This window comes from Lutra lutra, chromosome 10, assembly GCF_902655055.1.
Source record: "Lutra lutra chromosome 10, mLutLut1.2, whole genome shotgun sequence".
Lineage (NCBI taxonomy): Eukaryota > Metazoa > Chordata > Mammalia > Carnivora > Mustelidae > Lutra > Lutra lutra.
This window is the reverse complement of record NC_062287.1, coordinates 106488151-106512146: the sequence shown is the minus strand read 5'-3', so window position 1 is coordinate 106512146 and position 23996 is coordinate 106488151. Positions and strand designations below refer to the sequence as shown.

The 23996-nt window shown below is 61.7% G+C and overlaps 2 protein-coding genes across 15 annotated transcripts in view; one reads left to right on the top strand and one right to left on the bottom strand.

The window, feature by feature from the left end:
- The first annotated feature begins 3057 nt into the window (after positions 1–3057).
- Positions 3058–8401, top strand: RCOR2 (REST corepressor 2). 2 transcript variants are annotated; one of them, XM_047690183.1, is made up of 12 exons: positions 3060–3895; positions 4685–4741; positions 5044–5124; positions 5349–5401; positions 5488–5649; positions 5767–5891; positions 5991–6060; positions 6137–6352; positions 6696–6773; positions 6907–6964; positions 7116–7345; positions 7442–7900. In XM_047690183.1, exons 1-12 carry the CDS (start codon positions 3769–3771, stop codon positions 7754–7756), a joined length of 1572 nt encoding a protein of 523 aa, XP_047546139.1. In that variant the 5' UTR covers positions 3060–3768; the 3' UTR covers positions 7757–7900. The 2 variants fall into 2 exon arrangements, with proteins under 2 accessions (XP_047546140.1, XP_047546139.1); XM_047690184.1 differs by lacking the exon at positions 7116–7345 and having other exon boundaries at positions 3058–3895; positions 7442–8401.
- A 211-nt stretch (positions 8402–8612) lies between these two features.
- MARK2 (microtubule affinity regulating kinase 2) overlaps positions 8613–23996 on the bottom strand; it is a 57662-nt gene continuing 42278 nt past the window's right edge. For 3 of the 13 annotated variants that reach the window (XM_047690169.1, XM_047690171.1, XM_047690177.1), the window contains exons 4-19: positions 21920–21968; positions 21544–21609; positions 21369–21439; positions 21091–21147; positions 20209–20445; positions 19398–19517; positions 19187–19286; positions 18999–19111; positions 17670–17802; positions 17216–17397; positions 16834–16931; positions 15641–15802; positions 14709–14966; positions 13672–13698; positions 11540–11584; positions 8613–10872 (exon numbers count right to left, since the gene is read on the bottom strand). In XM_047690169.1, coding sequence (XP_047546125.1) covers positions 10512–10872; positions 11540–11584; positions 13672–13698; positions 14709–14966; positions 15641–15802; positions 16834–16931; positions 17216–17397; positions 17670–17802; positions 18999–19111; positions 19187–19286; positions 19398–19517; positions 20209–20445; positions 21091–21147; positions 21369–21439; positions 21544–21609; positions 21920–21968 — 2079 coding nt within the window. In that variant the 3' untranslated portion in view covers positions 8613–10511. The remainder of the gene's footprint in view (positions 10873–11539; positions 11585–13671; positions 13699–14708; positions 14967–15640; positions 15803–16833; positions 16932–17215; positions 17398–17669; positions 17803–18998; positions 19112–19186; positions 19287–19397; positions 19518–20208; positions 20446–21090; positions 21148–21368; positions 21440–21543; positions 21610–21919; positions 21969–23996) is intronic. The other 10 variants (XM_047690170.1, XM_047690175.1, XM_047690172.1 and 7 more) reach the window with 10 other exon arrangements.

The window sequence follows — 23996 nt, the reverse complement described above, 5'->3', positions numbered from 1 at the left end:
AGTGGACACAATCCCTGCCCACAGCCCAGCAGGGAGACAGACAGGAAATAAACAATCACACAAATAATGTAAACTCATGTCCCTTAGCAGTGCAGCAGAAGCCCCAAGCTGGGATTCGGTCTGGCTTCCCTGGGGATCTCAGGGGTGAGGGGTCTTATCTGGCTTAGGAGAGGAAGGCAGGCCTCAGACAGGGTGGGTGGCTTTTTGGAGGCCCGTGGGGTGCGGTGGGCGTGCACCCCCCCACCCCGCCTGGGGCTGAGCAAAGCCTCAGTTTCCTCCACCGGGAAATGTAGGAAATAAAGGTGCCCGGATCACGGGTTTGCTGCAAGGCGATGGGCTGCGTCCTGGCCTACAGCCCTCAAAAAGAAGGCACTGTCATCCTCCCCGAAGAAGGGTGAGTGGGAGCTCACTAGTGAAGATGGCGGGGAGGTGATTCCCAGAGACCAGCGGCTCTCACAAAGCTCAGAGGTGGCCTCAGGGAGGTGAGGGACCCCAGTTCCAGGACCGTGCTACCGAGCTTTGCTGGCCCCTCCGCCGCCTAAGGCTGGAGGAGAGGAGGGGCTGGTCCCTGGGCTGCCTCTCCGTCTCTTCCCTCCCACACCCCCATGTTCCTGGCCACGTGGCACCTCTGCGCCCTGGGCCTGGGCTGGGGGAAGATGATTCCTGACCTGGATGCTGGGGGGAGCCAGGAAAAAGTGGGTGGGATTTGGGGTTCCACTGAGATCAGGTCTTATGGAGGAACAGCTCCCCCCGCCCCTCGCCCCACAGCCCCCCGGGCGGCAGGGAGGGGGTGCTGTCTCTTTAAGAGCCTTCAGGCTGCTGGGAGCAGATGGCCAGGCCGGCCGGGGCCCCTTGTCCTTTGTGTGGCTTTGTACAAAAGAGGGGGCCAGCTGGGGAGGGGGCAGAGGCAGCAGGTGGGAGGGTGGGGCCTTGCCCCTCCCCCTCTTAACTCCCTGCCATTGCCCCTGGGAGGGGGCTGTTCATTAGGAATAAGCCTCCTCTCTGGACGCCTTGGCCCCCACAGTTGCCCCCAAACTCCTCGGATACCTCTCCCTTGTCCTGTCCCACCTCCTGGGCAGAAGCTTCATTGCACCAGGGCCTGGGGACTACCCCCACCCCCACCAACTCCAAGGAATAAGCCTCCCCTCCTTGCCCCTAACCTCCAGAGCAGAATCTTTCTGGGGCCCTGAGCTCCAGGCTCTAGGGAGAAGTGGGAGCAGAAAGAGATTTTTAAGGGGGGCCAGGGCCGAGGGGAGGGTGGGGGGGGAGGGGGACTTGAGATGGGGGGATGCCAGTGACTGGGAGTACCTGGGGGAGCCCTAGAGGAGGAAGGAGGCCAAAATAAGTATGATGCTGAGGCCTGGGGGTGAGGTCTGGGCCCTGTACCCCAGCTAGTTATTAGCCCAGAAGGAAGGCAAAGGTGGGGGGACGGGGGTCCAACTGAGGCCCTGCCTACCTGGAGGCCCCGGGGTGGGCAAGATGGAAGACTCCATCATATGGAAGAGGGCTGCCACAGGAAGGGCTGCTGGCCAGCCAGGAGGGGGTTGGAGGTGCAGGGCACCAGGAGGTGGCACCTTGCCACTCAGGAGGGGTCAGGCTGGGAGCCTCTTTTCATCTTGGAGCAGACCCCCTGAGGTCAGACCTGCCCTTGGCCCATTTATTCTCCTCCTTTGTCCAGACCTCCTTCCCCACCCTGGGGCTTGGTGCCCAATCCATGATTTAAGAGGAGGAAAAAGACTCCCTAGGTCTGGACCGAGGTGTGGCGGGCTACGTGGCCGCGGGCTGGGTGGCCCCATGTGGCCCGACAGCGCCGCAGCCGGGTGGGGTGGTGCCTGACTTGCCTGGACGCCTCCTAGGAGCCCCCAGGACCAGGCGGCCCCAGCCGGGTCGTGGCCCGACCGCAGGACCCCGGCCGGCTGGCCGCATGCAGCGGTGGGGGCGGGGATCCCTGGCTGGGCCCCGGGTTGCTTCTAAATTTAGGAATCTGATTACAGAGTGGCCGAGAAAGGGAAGGGAGAGGAGGGTGCTAGCGCAGGATCGGCTCGGTCTGGGCACAGCGGGGTGTGCCCGGTGGAGGTGTGTCTAGGAATCTAGGGCTCCGGGTGGGAGGGGCGGCAGGCGGGGGCTTCGGCCTGTGTGAGCTGCAGCACGTGCCCTGGGCGGCAGGGACGGGCACGGGCGCAGCTCGCAGGCTCCGAGCCGCCGCCGGTGTGTGCGCTGGCTCTTTGTGTGCCTGGCAGGGTGGCTGGGTCTGGCTTTGAAAGTCTCTGCCCACCCCCTCCCCCATCTCCGTCTGTGCCGCTCTACCCGCTTCCCGGTCTGTCACTCTGCCCGCGCCGGTCCTGGGGGAGGGGGGATGCTGCTCCCAGCTGGGGTGACAGTGAACCCAGTGGGGAGGAGACCCGGCTCCTCCCACTCCCTGCGGTCCAGACCTTCCCCTACACCTCCCACTCCCCAGTCCTCGGCCCCTTATGCCACTGTTTTGGGGTGCATTCTGCAGCAGTTAAAGGGAACTGAGGTGACCCCTGGGAACCCACAGATGCACCAGAAGCTAGGCTTGGGCCCAGTAGCTCTTGGAGGAATTCATTCCTCGCCTGTCCGGCCTCCCATCCGCTCTGGCCCCCAAGGGCGCAAGAGGGAGGGGGTCCCCCCTTGCGGAAGGGGGGGCGGGGAGTTCCTTGGCAGGAAGGGAAATGGAAGGAAAAGCTGGGCTCCACCCGGTCGGGCGGGCAGGCGGCCTCAGGGCCCCGGGGGCAGGCGGCAGTAACCCGAGCCCACTGGTGTGCGGGGCTGGTGTGCGCGTGGGTGGAGCTGACCCCCGGCTACTCCTGGGGGGCAGCCGGGGTCTCCCCCCAGGGGCAAGTCCGGGAGCCCCGCGGCCCCGCGGAGGGAAGCGCTCTCCACCCCGGCCCTGACCCCACCCACTGGAGGTCTAGCCCCGGCCCCCAGGCCCCGCCCCCCGGGCCCTCCCTCCCACCCCAGGGCCAGATGTTCAGCTGGCGGAGGCATCGGCTGGGGGAGGGGTGCTGAGGCCGCAGCCGGCACTACTTCCCTGCCAGCAGCTTCATTGTGTGCGCGAGGAGCGAGCGGCGGCGGAGAGCGGGCGGGCGAGCAGCAGCCCGAGCGCGGCGGGGAGAGCGAGCGCGCCGGGGAGGGTGCGAGGCGGCGCCCGCGGCTGCGCTCCGCCCGCCTCCCGGCAAGTCTGCCCAGCGCGGCGCGCCGTGCGCGCCGTCCCGCCGCCGCCGCCACCGCCGGGACCCCGCCGCCTGCCGTCGCAGGCAGGGGTCTGGTCGGGACAGGGGTCCCCGCCCGGGGACGGGGGCATCCCGGTGCAGCCGAGAGGCGTGCAGCCCGCGGGGGGCGCCACTTGCGCCGCAGCGCCCGCCCGCTCAACTGCGTGGGCGTGAGGGCGTTGGGGCCCCCGGGGCGCCCCGAAGGCAGGGTGCCCCGACTTCTCCGGGGGAGCCCCAATCCCGTGGAGCGTCCGGAGCGAGCGCGCCCCAGCCGCACCGAACCTTGCGCTCATCCCCCGCGTACCCCACTTCTGCACAAACTTTTCTGACGCCCTCGCCCGTGGGGGTCGCGGAGAGCGCGGAGCTGTCCGCAGGGCTCCCGCCCCGCCGGACCCCGGCCACGCTGACCTCCTGCCTCTCGTAGCCTCAGTGGCGACCTCTCCAGGCCGGGCCGGGCACGGCACTCGAGGCGAGCGCGGCAACCACCGCGGCTCTCCGAAGGCTCCCGCGCCCCCCGGGGCAGCTGGGCGGGGTAATGCCCTCGGTGATGGAGAAGCCGAGCGCGGGCTCCGGGATCCTGTCCCGCAGCCGGGCCAAGACGGCGCCCAACGGCGGACAGCCCCACTCGGAGGATGACAGCAGCGAGGAGGAGCACTCGCACGGTGAGCCCGGCGGCCTAGGGTTAAAGGTGCACTGGCACCGGGGACGCGAGTGGGGCGGGGGGAGAGTTGCCGACCACGGGCGTTTGCGACTCGTGGCTCCTGCCTCCTAGGACTGGAGCCTCTAGCTGGCTTCTTCCCCAAGCCCGGGGTCTGCCGGCACGGGGAGTCTGGAGGCTGGGCCCCTAGCTGCGGAGGAGGCGGCCCTGCCCACCCCCGCCCTGCCCGCCCTGCCCGCCCTGCCCTGCCCTCAGTCTCTAAAGGACTCAGGCGGGCCTCCTTGGCGCAGTTTGGGCCGCTCATACCTTGCCACCTTACGGGGGACTGAGGTCTGGCTGGGGCAGGGGCTGGAAGGACACTTCCACACCGAGCTGTGAGGCTCATGTGAGGAGGAGCCTTGGCTTCCCTGCAGGGCTATGGTCCAGGTCTAGGGGCAGCAGACCCCCCTCCCCCACCCCCTCCACACCCCCCCCCCCCCCCCCCCCGCCAGAACAAAGGGCTCTGCTTGGCCTGGGCTCTAAACTGGCCCCTTGTCCCCGCCACCACCCCGCCCCCCCACCCCCTCCACTATGGGCTATGACTAGGCAGGGTCTCTCATCTTCCAGTTTCTTCTGTGGCTGAGGGTAACTGAGGGGAAAGATCAGGGAAAAGTGAGCCTTCTAGAAGGTGAGGGCCCTGGGTGGTCAGGAAGGAGAGCCCCCGGCCAGCGCCCCCCATCCCCTCCCCACCACATCCTCCTGTCCTCCCCGCCTCCCTCCCTGGAGTCCTGACTGCCTCCCCCTGGCTCCACAGACAGCATGATCCGCGTTGGAACCAATTACCAGGCCGTAATTCCGGAGTGCAAGCCTGGTGAGTGGCAGGACAGGCTGCGAAGGGAGGGGAGCAGAGGGCCCATGGCTTGGCCCTGAGCCCCACCTGGGGGAGCCCTTGGCTGGTGCCCACTGGGAGGACAGGCAGGCAGGCAGGCGGGCGGGGGTTGGTGGCATGGGCTTAGCTTTCCTGCTCTGCCTTCCTGTCTGGGTCTCTGCCCCTTCTTCCCTTCTGGGCCTCACCTCACAGGCCCCACTTCTCTGCCACCCTCTGGCCATGGGTCTAGACCAGCGCTGCTAGGCTGAGCCGAAGGTCTTCCCCTTTCTGGTCTTGTGTTTCAGAGAGCCCAGCCCGCTACAGTAACAAGGAGCTGAAGGGGATGTTGGTGTGGTCGCCCAACCACTGTGTGTCAGATGCCAAGCGTGAGTGGGCAGGATCCCGGTTCGGTCACATCCTTGGGAGCTGGGGGTTTGGGTTCATGCCAGTCAGTGACTGGGCTGGAGGCTTAGGTATGTGGGTTCAGCCCCTGCCCTGGGGCTCAGGCTCAGGGGCCTAGCCCCTGGGGGCCTCCCTCCATCTGGGCAAGCAGGCTTGGGTCGGGAGTGGTAACCCCTTCTCCAATACCGGGCCCCTCCCATCCCTGCAGTTGACAAGTACATTGCGATGGCCAAGGAGAAGCATGGCTACAACATTGAGCAGGTGAGCCTTGGCCCTGTAGGTATCGGGGGTGGGGATGGGACAGTGCTGGGGGCAGCTGAGCTGAGTTGTTCCCTCTCCCGGGCCAGGCGCTGGGCATGCTCTTGTGGCATAAGCACGATGTGGAGAAGTCGCTGGCCGACTTGGCCAACTTCACCCCGTTCCCTGACGAGTGGACCGTGGAGGACAAGGTGCTGTTTGAACAGGCCTTTGGCTTCCATGGCAAATGCTTCCAGCGGATCCAGCAGATGGTAAAGCCCCTTCGCCCCAGCCAAGTGTTCCTTAGCCCTTCTGGTTCTGATGAGCCTGCCCTGGGTGGGCGGCGCAGGGTCTGGGGTGGGCCCCAGCCTCTGGCATTGCCCTTCCAGCTCCCTGACAAGCTGATCCCCAGCCTGGTGAAGTATTACTACTCGTGGAAGAAGACCCGTAGCCGGACCAGCGTGATGGACAGACAGGCTCGGCGGCTGGGGGGCCGAAAGGACAAAGAAGACAGGTGGGGGTCTTGGGGGCCCCGGGGGAGCGCACACTGACCTCTGGGGAGGGGGTGGTCCTGGCCTCTGCCTCACTCCCTTCTGGGCCCCTGTGTCAACAGTGATGAGCTTGAAGAGGGCCGGGGAGCCGTTAGTGAGGGAGAGCCGGATGCTGGAGACCCTAAGAGAGAGGTGAGGTCTGGCCCTGCCTACCCGCCTGCCCTGTCCCCGGGCTCCACACCACCCACCCCTCTCCTTTCCCTGGCAGCCTCTGCCCTCTCGGCCCCTGAATACTCGGCCAGGCCCCGGGAAGAAGGAGGCCCAGGGATCTCAGTACCGTCACCACCCGCTGCGAACCCGACGCCGCCCACCCAAGGGCATGTACCTGAGCCCTGAGGGCCTCACGGCTGTGTCAGGAAGCCCAGACCTCGCCAACCTCACTCTTAGAGGCCTTGACTCACAGCTCATCTCCCTCAAGCGCCAGGTGGGGGCCTCAGAGAGGAAGGGGCTGTGTGGAGGGGGTGGCGGGCAGCCCAGGGAGCTACAATTTTGGGGACAGCTAGGGTATAAGGGGAAGAAGTCCAGATGCCCCGACTGCCTCTGCCCCATCCTCTAGGCTTTTGGGTAACTGGGTCTTCTTTTCTGGGCCTTTTGAAGAAAGCCCTTTGGTCCGTAAGAGGGGGACAAACTGCATGGGGTGGGAGGGGGGAGCTGGGTGGTGGGTGGGTGGCCATGAGCCATGTTGGCGCAGTCCAGCCGTGGCCAGAGTTGGTCTTGGTGGCCTCCCTGGCAGGAGAGCTTGATGGGTCATTGCTCGGCCTTCTCAGGTACAAAGCATGAAGCAGACCAACAGCAGCCTCCGCCAAGCGCTGGAGGGGGGCATTGATCCACTGCGCCCCCCGGAGGTGAGGGGGCTTCAGGCCTGGGTGCAGCAGGGGCTACTCCCTTGCCGCCCAGGGGAGATGAAAGGGGTGCTGGGGGGGGGGAGGCTCTGTTTAAATAGTTTTGAGTCCAAAGGATCAATCTTCTGCTCTCCAGGCCAACACCAAGTTCAACTCTCGCTGGACCACCGATGAGCAGCTTTTGGCCGTACAAGGTGGGTTAGACTGGGGGGGGGGGCGTCATGGAGAGCCCCAGGAATCTTTCCCCACCCTCCAAGGAGCTGGGGCAGAAGGGAAGGGAAGGTTCAGGGAAGGAAATATTTCTAACGGGGTGTTCACCCTTGGCTGCCCTCTCGACCCTTGTAGCCATCCGGAGGTACGGCAAAGACTTCGGGGCTATTGCAGAGGTCATTGGAAATAAGACCCTGACCCAGGTGAAGACCTTCTTCGTGAGCTATCGGCGCCGCTTCAACCTGGAGGAGGTGCTGCAGGAATGGGAGGCCGAGCAGGATGGGGCCCCCGGAGCCCCAGTCCCAATGGAGGAGGCTAGGAGAGGGGCCCCCTTGCCGGCCCCAGCCCTCGAGGAAGACGATGAGGTGAGGGGCTGAGAGGAGCGAGGGTTGGAGCCGGCTGCGGTCTTAGGTGGGGGCGAGGCTGTGCTGGAGGCTGGTCTCCCTTCTCTCACCGCTCAGGTGCAGATCACCTCCGTCTCAACGTCTGTGCCCCGATCGCTGCCCACCGTGCCGCCTCCGCCGCCGCCTCCTGCCTCGCTGTCCCAGCCACCGCCGCTGCTGAGGCCGCCTCTGCCCACGGCGCCCACCCTGCTCCGCCAGCCGCCCCCACTCCAGCAGGGCCGGTTCCTCCAGCCCCGCCTGGCCCCCAACCAGCCCCCACCACCTCTCATCCGCCCTGCTCTGGCTGCCTCCCGCCACGGTGCCCGGCCCGGTCCTCAGCCCCCACCCACCCTGATTGGAGCCCCCCTGGAGCCTCCAGCACCCTCACTCTGAGCCCTGAGGCCCTCTACCCACCAGAGGCTCCAGAACCCTGTTGCTGGCCATCCTTGGACACCTCTGGCTTCACTGAGGACGGAAGGGACTCGAGCTCTTGGGCAGGTCTTTCGAAGTCCCAGAGCTGCCAGTGGGCACAGTCTGGACCTGTGGGCTCTGCAAGATTCTGGCAGTGGAGTCTCTCGGTGCCCACCCCAGCCAGGGGCTGGGGCTCAGGGGCCTTCTGAGCTGGCCTGAGGGTCCTTGCTCTTCCTGGCTGGGGCTGGAATGGCTGCCTCCTAGTCTGCTGGGGCTTGGCCTTTGGGTCTGGCCCTTTGTGTAGAGGGGGTAGTGATCTTAGCTTGGGGGATGGGGGAAGAGGACAGCCTTGGCTGTTCTTCCTCTTTCTTTTAGCAATAAAGTCCGGGTGAGGTGGGGAGGGGGCTGGAGGGGGAGGTGGGCAGAGAGGTTCCTTCAGGGCCTGAGTGTGGCAGAACTGGATGGGCAGCTCTCCTGTCTTCTGGAGTCTGCCGAGAAGTACTAAGCTCTGAGGGTGCCCACTGGACCCACGGCCTGAAAGCTTAGAGAAAGGAGGGCTGGGAACATATGCAGACATGGGTTTATTTTTCAATGTTTTTAAAAAATAAATAAAATCTTCCACGTTCACGAGTGCTCTCTCTTCCTTCTGTGTGGAGGGCCCTGGGCTTTGCTTCCTGTCTGTGCCCTGAGGATGGGAGGGAGCAGCCACCCAGCACTGGCCTCCCCCAGGCCCCAGACAGGAATCCATTCTCTCCTGCAAGGCAGGCGGGCTGAGCCACATCTTGCCCAGGGGGACTGGGTCCCTGCCCGGCTGGGAGAAGAAACAGGAGGAGGCAGCTCAGATTCCAAACATTCTCTTTATTACGTGTTTGATCCAGAGGAGAAACTAAGTGCGGGTGTGGGAGGGTGGGTGGGGAGGGGCCACCTTGCCTGGGAGCCCCTCCATGGGCCACCACCCCCTCTGGGAGCCAAGCCATGCCCTCCCGGCCCCTCAGAGCACCCGGGCTGTTCCACTGGGCAGGAGGGGTAGGGAGGGAGGAGGAGAGAAAGGGAGGGAGGGACGGAAGGAGGGGGAGCCCTTGGTCGGAGCCTGAGCCTGAGCCTGAGCCCAGAGCCCGGAGCCCGCAGCCCGCAGCTGGGGCTTGGGGCAGGAGGGCTGAGGTTGGCTATGCCCCTTCCTGGGACCCTAAGGGCTTGACTTGCCATGGAGCCTGGGCTGGGGGTGGGGTGGGTGGGTGATGAATAGGAGTGGAGTCATCATAAATCAAAAAAAAAAATAAAAATAAAAATAAAATAAAAAATAAAACCCATCACAAAAAAATGTACAACTCAGGTGAGGGTAGGGGCAGCCTCTGTGCAGGACCCCCCTCCCCCAGTTTCTCAGGAACAGAAACAGCAGAGAAATAAATTAAGGGTTGCAGCGGCCGCCACCAGCCAAGCGCCCATAACCAGCCACTCCCACGCTGGCCGAGGAGGTTAGCAAGCTGGGAGTCACTAGGCCGATCTGTCCCCCGACCCCCGGGGGAGGGCAGAGGCTCCCGGCCCCCCGCTGCCCTATCTAGCCTCCCACCAGGCGGCCGTGGAGGCCCTGGGCAGTGTCTCCTGAGAGGAGGGGCGACAGTGTCAGGAAGAAAAGGCAAGGCCGGGAGATGAGTGGTGAGGGGAGTCACTGCTAGGGAACTAGCTGGTGCCCAGATTAATGCCAATGAAGGGGGCAGGGGAGAGGAATGGCGAGGGGCTGTGCTTTCAGACAAAGGCTCTCCCATAACGGAGTGCCCAGCATCCCTGTTCCGGAGACTAGCAGCCCAGGCGGCCCCCTGGGGGCCGAGGAGCCTATCTGCCCTGCAGTCCCCTCCCCTCTCCCAGCGGGGTGGGGGGGGGGGTGTCAGCCCCCTGCCTTCTGCCCAGGAGGGGTGGGAGAAGATGGCACAGACTTTTGAGGAGGGGAACAAAAGTCCCCACAGCAGCTTGTGGAAGGAAATGCCCAGCTCTGGGGAAGGAGGGGAGGAGGGTACAGTGTGTGGGGGGGCCGGAGCCCCGAGCCTCGCCTGCCAGCCCAGGGCAGCCGCCAGCACCCCCCCTGACCCCCCCCACCTCAGGGCTGCGCAGCGCCCCGCCCCTGGCCCCTGGCCCGGCCATCCAGGCCTCCAGCCCTGGGGCCTGAGGTCAGGGGAAGGCCACCTCTGGTGGTTTGCTTGGAGGGGAAGGGGGGAAAGGAGAGGGGAGAAGCCCAAAGTGGGCCTGGCGGAGGGCCTGACAGGGAACTCCACCACTCTTGCCTGAGTGTCCCAGCCCTGAGCCGCCCTCCCGGGAAACCCCACAGATCCAGTCTCGACTGTCCCAATGGGGCAGGGAGGAAAGGTGGCCGCTGGGATTTTTTTTTTTTCTTTTTTCTTTTTGGTAATAAAAAATTTCTTGGTTTAGGCGAAATACTCTGTGCAACCGCAGTACCGAGGGGGAGCCCTGCCCCCCCCACCCCTCCCTCCCCTTCCTTTGCCTCCTGTGGGGGAGAGGGGGGAAGGGGGACTTTCCGGGCAGGGATCAATGTTGGGGGTAAAGGACCGTCTCCTGCACCCCCAAACATGGAAGAAAAAAACCAAGGGAGGGAGGGGAGAAGTGCCAGCAGGGGGAGACGCGGCAATCCGCGTCCGCAGTCTGGCCCGGGTGGGTGGGAGCCAGGCCCCAGTAGCTCCGTCCGGCCGGCCCACCTCCAGCGTCCCCCACTCCCGGCAGCCCGTTAAAGCTTGAGCTCGTTGGCTATTTTGGAGGCAATGTTTTTGAAGGCCATGGAGGTGCCCGATATCCGCTTGAATCGGACCCCGTTGAGTGAGAGCCGCGGCAGTTTGCACACCTCCATCTCCCACTGCACGAAGTTCTCGTGGCCCGGCGCCCCGTGCATGCACAGCAGCATGTACTTCTCGTGCAGCTCGCTCTGGCAGCTGTTCGCGTCCAGCACCTTGCGGATCTCCCGCATCATCTCGTTGGGCTCCATGGAGCTGGTGGTCTTCATACTCCACGTGAAGCGCAGAGAGCGCGGCTTGGCCTCCCGGAACTCCTCCTTGTCCTTGTCATTGCTTCCGCCGCCCACCACGTGAGGTCTGCAGAGAGGCCAGAGGCAGGGGGGCAGGGGGTCAGGGCATGGCCCGGGGCACCCCACCCACGGGAGAGCCACCCTGGCAGCCGGCCCCCCCACGGAGACCAGAGAGGAGAGCGGGAGGGTGGCCCGGAGGCGACAGTGCCGTGGGAGGGAGCATCAGACCTGGTGGCAGGGGAAAGCAGAGGGAAGGCGAGAGGGGTGGGCAGTTTTGTGACCTCCGTCTCTCAGGAAGGCAGAGAAGGGGAGGAGAAGCCAGGCCCTGGCAGGGGAGGGGAGGGGAGGGCGACAGTCCCATGCTTTTCTCTGATGAGCGGAGGGTCAGGGAGGAAAGGAGAGCACGTGCTCAACAGCCCTGAGTGGTTCGCAGACGGGACAGAAAGCAGCGGCTGAGGTACGGAAAGGAGAGCTGGTCAATGGGTAGGAATCTGTAGCCCCAACCGCCCAGCCTAGGGCTCCTGCTTCCAAAGGCACCGGAGCTGAGGAGAAGGGCCCACACCTACTGCAGCTGGGGCATGGGGCTTCTCTGAGGAAAGGGAGGCCCCGAGACGGTGGGGACAGGGCAGAGCCACCAGAGAAGAGTCGGGGGGCAGAGAAGGAGGAGAGGTGCGGGAGGCTCGTGGCAAGCCCACTGGCCTGGGCGGGGCTGGTGCTGGCTCCAGCCCTCTCACCTGAGCGTCTCCACTCGGTCTTTGCTTTCAGGTTCATTCAGGTTCCTCAAAAAACAGAGCGAGGGAGAGTTTAGTGCTGGGACCTCTCGCTCCTTCCACCGCCGCAGACCCAGGTGAGGGTGGGTCTGGTGAGGGTCGGTGAGCGGAACCCTAGCTCTGAGGCCACTTGCCCGTCACCTGGCAGGCCACCACGGCCCTGCAGCACCTCACACCGGCAGACAGACTGTCCCTTTGCAGCAGGGCCTGTCCCTCCCCATGCTCCCAGAGATGTGTGCTGGGGAGGCGGAGCCTCTGGTCCCGGGGAGGAGAGGGGTGCGGGTATGCAGGCGCGCTTGGAGCACACAGCACACAGCCATGGCACGAGGCCGCTTCCCCGCCAGCCCATGGCCAGGGCCTCACGCCGTGGATGGGTCTTCTTCGACACCAGTACCCGGGGGCCCTAGGGCCTCAGTCCTCTTGAGGGGAAGGGGCTGGGCTGGGGGGGGGCATGGTGTGTGTGGGTGTCAGAAGGAAGCCTCTCTCAGGAGGCTCAAAGGGCTGAGAGCTGGAAACGTGAGCAAGCCTGGGGGCGGGTGCCTGGAGATGGGGTGGGGGAGAAGAGACACGAGGCCGTCCATGGACAAGCCCGCCTCCCCCATTCTTTTAGAACTCCCCCTGCCTGCCAGGCTGCCAGGCCATCTGCTTGTACAGAAGGGAGGACAGAGGGCAGGGCAGGGCCAGCACCTTGGGAGGGTGGGTGGGGAAGAGGTCTGGCCCCGCTGAGCGGCTTCTCCAGCTCCTGGCTGGAAGATGGGTGCCGGGAGCCGGGAAATTGGGGGCTGCAGAGGAGGGCAGGGACGTGAGGATGAGAGAGAGCAGCAGCAGCACATGGAAAAGGAACACGAAGACACAACAGACACACGAATGCACACAAGCGCGCTGCGAGCAGGGAGCCCGGGCTGTGCAGGGGAAGGAGCCTCTGCTCTCCCCGGCCCCACCTGGTCCCTGCCCTGTGGGTGGAGGCGCCCGGCCGGGCAGGCCCCCACCAGGGCCCGTGAGTCAACAGCCAGCCATGCAGGGAAGAGCTGGGTGGGGAGCAGTGGGTGGGAAGGGGAAAGCCTAGGGACCCTGGCTTGGCCATTAGTCAGTTGGGTCACCGACGTGTCTGCCAGGGGTCCTAGCCCCAGCACAGAGCTGGGGCTGACAGCCTTGGGGAACCAGTGCTCCCAACCCAGCCCTTGGTCTTCAGCTTGGTATTCGGCCCACCCAGGCTTCCAGAGAGGGTGAGGATAAGGCCAGAGGTGGCAGAGCCAGGTTCTGGCCTAAGAAGGGAGATGCCTGAGCTGGGGTGAGGGGGATCTCCCACTGTTTTGCCAGGGCTAGGAGGTAGACGGCTCCAGCCCTAGAACATCCCGGCCCCTGTCTCTCTGGAGGCCACAGTCCCTATCCAGAGAACATGGGCCCAGAAAAGCAGCGTGGCTTGACTGTGGCTTGACTCGTCCAGATCCTGCGGGAGGCAGGAGGCGTGCTGGGTGGGGGCGGGGCAGGCCTGGTTTTGCAGGAGCTGCCAGAAGGGGGTGCTGTGCCCACTCCTGAGGCAAAGGCTCCTGAGGGCCTGGAAGCGTCAGACTGAAAAGCCTTGGGACCCCGGAGTCCCTGTAGCACCTCCAAAGTCCTGCTGTCCCTAGGACAGGGGCGAGCTCACACGGCCCTGAAGTGTTCAGGGGACCAGAGAAGGGAAAGACCCAAAGACCCAGAAGGAGAGCCCGTCCCAGATGCACTTGCAACCCTCCTGGAGCTCCTTCACAGCGCATGCACAGACGGGGGGAAAGGGCCAGGGAAGGAACCCAGTGCTACCACCAAAACCCAAACCTGGGGTGTGGGCGAGGAGACAATCTTAAAGGGAGAATTCCCTGAGAAGGTCCCCTGTGCCTCGGGACAGGCCCCTCATTTTCAAAGTCACCTGCCCTGAGCGGCCGCCCAGTCAGAGGCAGTCTTCATCCCTTTAAGATGGCAGAGAGAGGGCCACACAGACGTGGTTAGCAGATGGAGGCGGGAGCAAGAGCCAGAAAAGGGGAGTTAATGACGGAGGCAGGACACAGGACACAGACACACACACACACACACACACACACAGCGGGCTGAACGCCTACCTTCTGGCAAACCTGAAAGACAGATTTCTAAAAAAACAAACAAAAAAAGACAAAATAAAAAAAGAAATAAAAAAAAAAAAAACCAACAAGACAGTATGTGGATAAGCAGGTGGGGAGTGGGCTTTACAGGTTCGAGGGTCACCCCACGTGGAAGAGCCGCTCAGCGAGACTAGAGTCCTAGACGCCCCGCCCCGCCCCAAGCCCTGCGCTCTGGGACCGGAGAGGCCGTGGCTCTGGCTCTCGGCTACCCCGGAGCGAAGAGCAGCGGGAAGGGCGGTGAGCCTGCTGCTGCTTCCCGAGCTCCGCCGAGGTGGGGACACAGGGAGCATCCCGCCAGGCGCGATGGCTTGGGTGCATCCTAAGAATCAAAGCTGTCTTTTCAGGGTGGCTGGGGCCCAGGTGTGAGAAACCTCATGAAGAGAAGCCCCACCCTGCTCGCCACCTCGGAAAGCGTCAACCCACGGCGCTGCGAGGGAAGAGGCTAGCCTGGCCCCCAGCGGCTACTTCATTTATGACAGGCCTTCATCCTGGTGAGCCCTGGGGAGGAGGCGGCGGCTGATGCCGAGGGAGCGACCGCAGCCTGACCTAACCAACCGGGTCGGGGGAAAGGAGGTCAGAGGGGGCGAGCCAGAGGACCAGGAAAAACTCTCCTTGCCGGCCCAGCCTGGCTCAGGCCTCATGACTTTGCAGCTGCGTCACCAAATATAAGTTTCCATGGGAACCCAGGAGAGAAGAGGGGGGGCTTTTATTTTAGCATCTGAGTTCACACTCTCCTAGAGAGGAGGCGGCATTGGCCATCTGCTCTCGGGGCCAGAGAACGAGGGCTGTGTACAGGAGCTAGGGAGAGCCTGGGAGGGACAGACGGGTCTCGGATCGTGAGATGCTGACAAGCACCCAATTCCTTAGGCTTCCCAAGGCCTCTTCCAACCCCAAGACCCAAGCCTTGTGTCTGCAGTCCCCACCCCCACTCCCAGGCAGGTAGGAGGGCCTGGCCTTATTCTCTCTGCCACTCTAAGCACCTCCCCACCCCGACTCACCTGCGTACAAACTTGGAAGTGAATTTGCTGAAGATGCTCCCCGAGGCCCCCCGCCGGCCCTGGCTATTGCCAGAGGGAGAGGCTGGGGTCACACCGTAGGGCAAATTCTGCTGGTCCCGCACCTGCCGGAGCTGTCCAGCGTGGAAGGTGCTTCGACTGGACACACCCCGGGGAAAATTAGTTCGGTCTGGGGCTCCACCACTGCTGCTGATGTTGTGGGCGGAGGGGGAGGCGACAGGGACACGCTGGGGGGCTGTGCTGTGGGAAAAGAGGTGAGGGCGGAGGAGAGGTGTCAGGGCACAAGCCGTTACCGCCGAGCACCTGCAGCGCCCTGGGCTGGGGAAGGGGAAGGGGATGCTACGGCAGAGGCAGCCATCACGGAGGACACAGAAGGAAAGGGGTGTGACCACCGAGGACACCGGCAAGGAGGACATCTAGGCGGACATCTAGGCGGAGGTGGAAGGAGATGGTTTGGGGGAGGGAGGGAGGCAACGGAGGATACGTGTGTGGAGAGCAGTACAGGCCGGAGAGAAGTGGCTCCTTGGGAGCTAGGCACACTGGAACCTCAAGGGGACAATGCTGACCAACCCTCAAGGATTGAGTCCCTTTGGTGCTGACTGTCCCTGGGGTCCTAAGGAAGTCCAGGAAGGCTCAAAACAAAAAGGCTTCCTTCTGGAGCCTCAGGACGGCTTCTTGCATATCTGTTCTGAGAGGGAGAACTGGAGGAAAAGAGGGGCATTAAGCTATTTTTTTGTTCTACTTCCTGACTGTAGGGGACAAAGCCATTTCTTGTGGCTAAGATGCCAAGAGCAGAGCAGCACCCTGGGGCCGGGCTGGTGGGGGGTGGGGAGGGGAGGGGGTGGGATTTGTGGGACGCAGGGGGTGGGGCAGGCTGAGGGCACCCGCCGCGCCAGCTGCCCCAGCACACTTGCCTGGGCCGCGGCACCTCACAGTTACTGTCCGTGGGGGGCAGCCCAGTGGCCTTGTTGGGGTGCACGGAGGCCGACATGGATTTCTGGTGCTGGCGGGGCCGGGCCGCAGAGACCGCGGCGGAAGCAGAAGCCGTGGAGGCCCGGGACCCTGGCATGGTTAGGCTAGGAGACAAAAGCAGCGAAGAGGCCTGGGTTAGGGGTGGGTGGGAGGGGGGCAGGAGGTTAAGGTTAGGAAGCAAGGGCAGGGCAGAACGGTTGGGGGTGAGGGATGGGGAGCGAGCTCCGGCAGGTGCAAGTCAGGTCAGGTCAGGTCCGGGGAGCAGCAATGGGACTCCAGTCAGAGCGGAGGAAGGCTGGGTTGGGAAGTGGAAGGCGGGTGAGGAAAGTGAGGGAGGCCAAAACCTGGGGGAGGAAACCAAAAGTGCAGGAAAGCCGACAGGAGGTACTGCCTCCGGGTTGCGCTGGTCTCCTAGGAATTCTAAGAACAAGGATGTTTTGCCGACAGAAAGAGCAGGGTGTTGCTAAGGGGAATTTTCATTAAGCTCAGAAAAGGAGGAGCCAGGAAGGCAACACACCAAGAGATGCTGGTGGTCAAGGCTAAAGGGGGATCTGTTTGGCTAGGCCCAGCCAGGGTCACCCTCAACACGTACACCCTTCAGGTGGGCAGCTCGGGGTTCTGCTCTGAGCTGGGGAACCCCAGGCAAAGCCTCAGGCGCTGACGCCAAGAGGAGCGCGGCCGCCATGCCCCGGCTGCAGTCAGGAACCAAGAAGGCGGGGGCGCCCCACGGGCTCAGTCGGAAGGGGTGTGATTCTTGACCTCGGGGTCGTGAGTTTGAGCCCCACACTGGGTGTGGACATTGCGTAGATAAGTAAGTAAACGACAACAACAACGACAACGACAACAAAAAGAAAGAAAGAAAAAGAAGGAAGAAGCCAGAAAGTAGCCGAGATGATCATGGAGTCTCCCTTGGTCCGCCCACTGCAAGAAGTAGTCCCAGGAGCACAGGAGAGGACACGGTGGCAAGGGTGGGGGGCAGAGCAGGCGGAGGTGCCGGTGTGTGGACAAGCTGGACTGGACAGAGCCAGGACGGAACTCCGGAGAGCAGGGAGGGAGGGCAGGGCTGCCGACGGACGTCACTGCCGTGAGAGAGGGCTCAGGGGCAGCGTGGTGGGCAGGGCCCGGGCCGGCTCACCTGTCTTTGCCGTTCTGGATGGAGGCCTGCCCAAGGCTGGCCCTCTCCAAAAGCGGGGAATTCCGGCTTCGATTTGTGCTGGTGGAGAGGACGCTGTTCTGTGGGGAATAAAGGGCAGAGCTGTATCACAGAAAACCAAAGTGTTCTTCTGTTCACAGAACTGGCTTCCTCTCCGCCTTCCGGCAGGAACAGACGGGTAGAGAAAAGAAAGGATTCTGCTTTTCCTCTTGGGGGTAGGCTTTCCACAGTAAGCAAAAGTGGCCTGGGAGGTAAGACCTGGTGGGTGGCCAGAGGGAGCTGCTAGGAGAGGGCAGACCCCACCGCAGGAAGGGAGCGGGGAAGGGAGCAGGGCTGGGTGGTGGCGGGCCGGAGGGACGCTCACCGTGGAAGGGGTGGGGGTGGTCTTCTTCCTCTCCAGGCCGGGCAGGGGGCTGGCAGGCACTTTGGCTGTGCTGCTGGCCTTCCGCCCTGACTCCCGGTCTTCCTCAGGCCGCTTATTTTCTGCGTTGTTACTCTGCGTCTTCTTAGAGTAGGAATTAGACGTGGGAATGGCAGGACCAGCTGCTGGGCCAGAGGGGCGATGGCAACAGGTAAGGGCGAGGGGCCCACCGAGTGGCGGCCGCACACACGCACGCGCGCGGCGCTCTCCTACAGTCTTGCCAGCAACTTGGCAAACCCCAGGTCCCAGAGGGCGAGGGAAGTTACGTGGCTCGACCTAAGGCTAACAAGTGGCTGAACTGGGATTGAAACTCAGCGGTGTCATCCCCAGCCCCCAGAATCTGTGCCCTTTCAGGAGAGAGGTGAGTCCCCACCTGCAAGTCCCCCGAAGCACTCACCCTGGTCACTGAAGCGCCGCTGCTTGGGGTTGGCTGAGACACTACGCTGTACCTTGTGGGAGGGGGAAGGGGCACTGCTGTTGGTCAGATCGGCAGAAGGCCGGGGCTTCAAGGTGATGGTGTCGCCCTCCAACTGCAAGCAGAGGCAAAGGGGGGCAGAAGTCATCGGAGATGCGTATAGACAGACCCAAGGACACACCAGCCTGCCTGACACAGAGCCACCCCACACTCACATGATATAGGCCCCTGCAGGACCCAGGTGTACCTGAACACTCCAGGAGACATGTATGCCCTGACACAGATCCTGACAGAGCCTAAGACCTCCCCTGCCCAACACCGGACCCCCCTACCCCCATAGAGGGATGAGCCTGTGTGAAAGTGTGAACACACTTTCACACTCGGAGACCACACCCTCCTGCCCCTGGCTAGATACCTCCCGAGCAGGCTAAGGTGAGAACCGAGAGTCCGACACTACCAGGCGGAGAGCAGGGAGACTGGAGTGCATGTGGGGACACGCAGATGATGAGCGAGACCCCACTCCCACACACACCCACAGACTCACACACAGGCATGGTTACCCAGATGGGCAGAAGAGCAAAGACGAGGCCTCCAGATGAAGAGACGGGAGGGTGGACATACATGCACACAGATACACAAAGCCAGACAGAAGCACTAGGCAGAAGCAACACAAAGACTCAAGATTCCTATAAAAAAGGCACAGAGACCCACACATCTGAACACCCAGAGATGGACAGTTCCAAATGCAGAGGGACACAAACACACAGAAACAGACAGAAAGATTTCTAAATCAACAAAGAACTGATCCTGGGGCGCCTGGGTAGCTCAGTCGGTTAAGCGTCTGCCTTCAGCTCAGATCATGATCCCCGTGTCCTGGGATCGAGTCCCATGTTGGGGTCCCTGCTCAGCGGAGAGCCTGCCTCTCCCTCTTCCTCTGCCCCTTCCTTCCCACACTTGTGCTTGCTCTCCCTCGCTCTCTCTCAAATAAAATCTTTAAAAACCCAACCATGCCAAACCAAAAAAGACAGAGAACTGATCCAGCCTTATCAACACAGACGGGGCCAGATCTACTCACCCACGCGGGAACCCAGGCCCAGGCCTAGACCCCACCAGCTTTCTTAGTCATTCTGTGACGGAAACCAGTGCAAGCAAAAGCCAGCGAGCCTTACCCACCAGTGCTGAGGCTTAAAGTTCGTCCGTGGAGAGCACACCTACTCAGAGAGGAGCTGCTGCCCTCCACGGCTGCCAGAAGCACGGGGGTGCTGGTGACAGCAGAGCTGGCCGGCAGGGGACAAAGCAGGGGACACACACCTCGGAGCTCTTGTAGCCCAGGAGCAGGTAGGTGGCCATCACCTCGTTGTACCTCTGGCCCACCAGCGAGTCCTGGATCTCCTCCCGCGTGTAACCCATGGACACCATCAATTCTGCAAGGGGGGACATACTGTTACGGCTGGTCCCGAGTCTGAGGGAGTTCAAGTTCACAGCTTGCAGAGCCTCACCTGTCCGTCGGGGGTCCTTGTAGTCAGGGAGCGGCTCCACGTAAGGCTTTAATTCATCATCTTCATGACCCACATTCATCCATCGATCTTTCATGATTTGCTGGGGAGCAAAAAAAAAAGGGTATGGACAGGGAGGAAGGGGACTGAGCTTGGAGGTGTCCCTGGGAACGTTCCCTGGACTTTCCAGCCATCCGGGCTCCAGGCTGCTCACCTCTAAAGTGCCTCTCTTGCTGGGGTTGAGAATGAGAAATTTCTTAAGCAGGTTTTCACAGTCCGTGGACATGTAGAACGGAATGCGGTATTTTCCCCTCAGTACCCGCTCCCGTAGCTCCTGGGTAGGAGGCAATTTTATTTTATTATTTTTTAAGTAAGCTCTACGCCCAACGTGGAGCCTGAACTCACCACCCTGAGATCAAGAGTCGCCTGCTCTGCCGACTGAGCCGGCCAGGAGCCCCAGCAGGAGGGAAATTCAAATCACCCCAGGGTCCAGGGAAGAAAGCTAATATCCAGGCTCCTGAGAGCTGAAGACTGACCAGGCAGACATACCTGAGACACGGCAGGAGGCAGAGTCTGAACAAGGCAGCCCACTAGAGAGGCACTGGGCTCAAACACCCTGTGCCCATTAGCCTGACCAGCCCGAGGCCTGCCATCCCCGCGCCTTGGAGGAGTGAACAGACACACGATATATCCCATCCCTTGAGTTAAGAATGGAGGCCATGACACTGGGCACAGAAGGCCCCGCATCCACTCCTACCTTTAGCAAGCCCTTCTCTGAAGCTCTGGCTTGGGGAAAATGGAGCGGCAGCAAGGGTGAGAGAGGTCAGGGGGTAAGATCAGAGGCTGAGAAGGGAAATGAGAGACAATAAAAATGATCTAAGCCCCGGGCACCGGCTGTCTCAGTCGGCGCAGTGTGTGACTCCTGATCTCGGGGCTGTGAGTTTGAGCTCCTTGTTCGGTGTTGAGGTTACCCACAAATAAAATCTTATAAACAAACAAACAACTAAGTGTGCACTTCACTCCACCTTGAGGTTCTGTCCGTCAAAAGGCAGGGATCCGCTGACCAGTGTATACAGGATGACTCCCAGGCTCCACACATCTACCTCGGGTCCGTCGTATTTTTTGCCCTGGAAGAGCTCTGGGGCAGCATAGGGGGGACTGCCACAGAAGGTGTCCAGCTTGTTCCCAAAGGTGAATTCATTGCTGAAGCCGAAGTCTGCAATCTTGATGTTCATATCAGCATCCAAGAGCAGGTTTTCTGCCTGGGAGGTAAGATGGAAAATGTCAGGACCGAGCGGACCACAGTAAGCCAGGGACCCGGAAGGACCTGAGGGGGAAGGGAGCACAAACAGGAAGCCATCCTCGGTCTCAGGACTTTCTCCATCAACTCCAGGGCAGGCCCCCAGTTGGTGTGGGGAGGCTGGTCTGGAGGAGGGCAGCGCAGGCTGGAGGGGCTCTGGGGGCTCCGCTGTGTCAGGCTCAGGTTAATCGCAGCCACGTCTGCCTGGACTCGGGCGGCCGGGGGCCTCCGAGGCATTCCACACTCGAGCATCTCAGGGGAGAGAGCTGAGCGAGCATGTGCCCACTGTGGGTCAGTCACCGTTCTGCCCTCGGTCAGCGGCCAGGCCGCCTGAAGGGCCAGCAGAGCCTGCTGTGCTCCCCGCATGCCCGGCAGCCCTGGAAGGTGATGTGCCCGGCGACGAGGAGGCAGCGGCCCTCTGTCTGCCCGCCGGAATGAGATCTAAGGCCAGTCGTGAGGCCTGTGGCAGAAGCAGCCCGAGGGGCTTCCTCATCATCTCCAAAAAATTAAAAGCTGGTGTTTCCTTGAACACGCAGGGCCTGATGGTTACATCCTTGCCGACCCCCGCCCCGACTCAAGAGACATGGGGGACAGGAGTGAGCCTTACCTTTAAGTCGCGGTGAACAATGAACTTCTGGTGGCAGTACTGCACAGCAGACACTATCTGAAAGGAAGGAAGGAGGGTCAGCCCAGTGGCACCCGAGGGCGGGCCACAGGGCTGGCCTGGGACCCGGGACCTTGTTCTGTGCTGCCACAGTGACAGGCAAAGCCCGAAGGACCCTCCATAGGCCACTCAGAGAGTGGCAGCTCCTTCCTATGTGCCGAAACCCAAGGCACTGAGGCGCAGAGGTCGGGCCCATACTCCGCAGCGGGAGCCGCACCCACCTGGCGGAATTTGGCTCGAGCCTCTTTTTCTTTCATCCTGCCGTGGGCCACCAGGTAGTCAAACACCTCTCCTGCAAGACAGAGGGTGGGGTCCAGGTCGGAGCTTACTGGGGCTGGGGGATGGGTATGGGGGTGGGGGTTGTGTGCCCACAGGAAGGGGCAGTTCCACACCTACCTCCGCTGGCATACTCCATGACAAGGTATAGAGTTTTCTCAGTCTCGATCACTTCAAATAACTTAACTATGAAAGAAAAGGCCAAGTCACAAGTCAGAGAAGAAGCAAGGGGCACACTCAGAACCCCAACCTGAGCAGAGGCAGCCTGGACCAAAGCCCCCTCCCTTACCCCACGAGACAAAGTTCCTCTCGAGGCAGCCACACTACTCAGGACAGCCCAGTGCGCCAGAGGCACAGCTGGATTTTGAGCTGGGCTTCCCCAGAGGCATTCGCAAGGACTCCAGAAAGCAGCATGCTCTCGGGGAGGAAGAGAGGCCGAGAAGCGGAGCCGTGCTGTGGGGGACGGAAGGAGGGAAGGAGGACATCTTGTTCTCACCTATGTTGGGATGATTCAAAACCTTCATTATTCTTACTTCGCGGAATAGCTAGGAAAGAAAATACCAAGGGTCATGCTTGCTTAACTTGCTCCCCTTATGTCCCCTCCAAACAGAGCCACTGCTAGGATTCTTCTCCCCAAAGAGAAAACAGTCAGAGAATAGAAAGAGGGCAGCTGTCCCGGTCACCCAGGCCTGTCCCTGGTGGCTGAGAAGTAGGGGAACGAGAGCAGAAGCATCCGCAGGAGGAAAGCGGGGTTCCAGTGACTGGTAGCCTCGGGTTCAGCACCTGGATAGACTAGCCACGTGCCCTGTTGCAGTCTCCCCAAATCCAACCCCCAAACAGCAGACGGGTTTGGCCGGGCGCCTCTGAAGGAGGGAGTGTGAGCCCCTGTACATGAATATTCAGGACCAGGGCTGTCACTGAAGTTGTGACAAAACAGACTCCAGCGTGGTCTCTGTGTGTGTGGGGGGGGGCTGGTTTCTGAAGGGGACCCCCTTCATCTTCTTGTTTACAGAAGTCAGAGGGCTCTGCACTAGTGGGCAGGCCCTTCTCTCCCAGGCCTCTGGGGCGGTGACAGAAGCCGCTGCTCCTATATATAGCCGATGCCAATTTTGATCAAACCCACCTCCGCACACTCACGCTCTCTTTGTGAAACAAAATCAGGGACTCCAAACCATGTATTTCCATAAAGAAAGATGACAGAAACGAGCTCCATCCCCCCCTGCGGGGGCCAGAGGACTGGAGGTGGGGTTTTGGTAACTTCCAGGCCTCACCATTTGCACAAAGAGCAGAACTAGTTGTTTACATTTTGTTTGGTTTGGTTTTTTTGCAGGGAGGAGAGGTCTGGAGACCTAATTCAGGATAGAGTTTATGGAATCAAATGAGCATGGTTTTTCCCCTTAATGAGATCTGAGAGCTTCTGTGAGGTGGAAAGGAAAAGGAGAAGAGACAGGTTTTCCAGTCTTTGGGAACTGGATTCTGAACCTGGCTCCCTTTTCTTGTTAGAGCCCAGGTTTCTCTTGCCTTCTATCCTGGTCCAGCAGCTGTCTTGGATGAAGAGGCAAAAAATCCTGGACACCACCTCAGGGGTGGTAAGCGGCAGTGAATTAACGCTGAAATGGGGCCAGTGGCAGTGGCCAGGGTCGCCCCCCTCCCACGCAGTACAGACCCCCCACCCCCACCCCACCGGGGTCCTGCTGGTCTGGAAGGGGCATTCTCCTGGGAGAACGGTAGAGTTTTCTGGGCTCGCTGAGAACCCTGGGGAATAGATTCTTCACTATTGTCCTCTTTACGGATCACTGCTGGGATCAAATTTAAACAGAGCGATTTGGCCAGCATCAGACTGGCCTTGGTAACAGTGTGTGTTAAAAGGCTTTTAAAATGGCTACATTTGTCTGGCATTGGTGCCTTCCAGCCGGCTGGTCAGGAAGAGGCAAAGAGAGAAAAGACATGGGAAATAAGACGGCCTGGCCGACTGTGGCAATGACCATATGGCAGGCTGGCCTGCACCGGGGACCAAATGGCTCACACCAAGCTGGCTTCCATCCCGCATGGGCTGAGCCAACATGTCGAGGAGCCCTCTTTCCCTTCCTTCCGGAAAGCTCTAAGCAGGAAAGCCCTGCTGATGACAGTAGTGTTTCCTGTGAACCAAAGAACCTTGAGGGGATCCCAGGGCTAAGAGAAAACAGGAACCACTCTGGTTTTGGCTACCAGCATGTCAAGGCACCTGAACCTCTACCCTGCTAGTCCAAGAGTGCCTCTTCCCGATACCAGCCCCAGGCCCTTGTTCCAAGCTCCTAAATCCCACTGCAGCGGTCAGCATGAGCCTACGGCCTCTCCTAACTCAAATAACACAATGTGGTCGTGGAAAGAAAAATTCAGTCCGCCTCCTGATAGAATTAGGTGAATCAAGGTCAAGAAATCTGAGCCACGGTCAGGGGAGTATGAGGGCACCAGGAAATCCGACTGACCGGGACGGGGGCAGCTACCTCTTTGGGAGCCAGATGGGAGACCTCCACCTTCCCCTAACTGCCAGAGCCTGGGATGAGGGGAGAGGGCAGAGAGTTTCCAGTTCG

What these genes read in the sequence shown, in the direction of transcription:
- RCOR2 (XM_047690183.1), top strand. Translation starts at nt 3,769, where the DNA reads ATGCCCTCGGTGATGGAGAAGCCGAGCGCGGGCTCCGGGATCCTGTCC. An exon ending in CGAGGAGGAGCACTCGCACG is followed by an intron (nt 3,896 to 4,684) that starts GTGAGCCCGGCG and finishes CTGGCTCCACAG; the next exon opens with ACAGCATGATCCGCGTTGGA. An exon ending in GCAGCTTTTGGCCGTACAAG is followed by an intron (nt 6,965 to 7,115) that starts GTGGGTTAGACT and finishes CGACCCTTGTAG; the next exon opens with CCATCCGGAGGTACGGCAAA.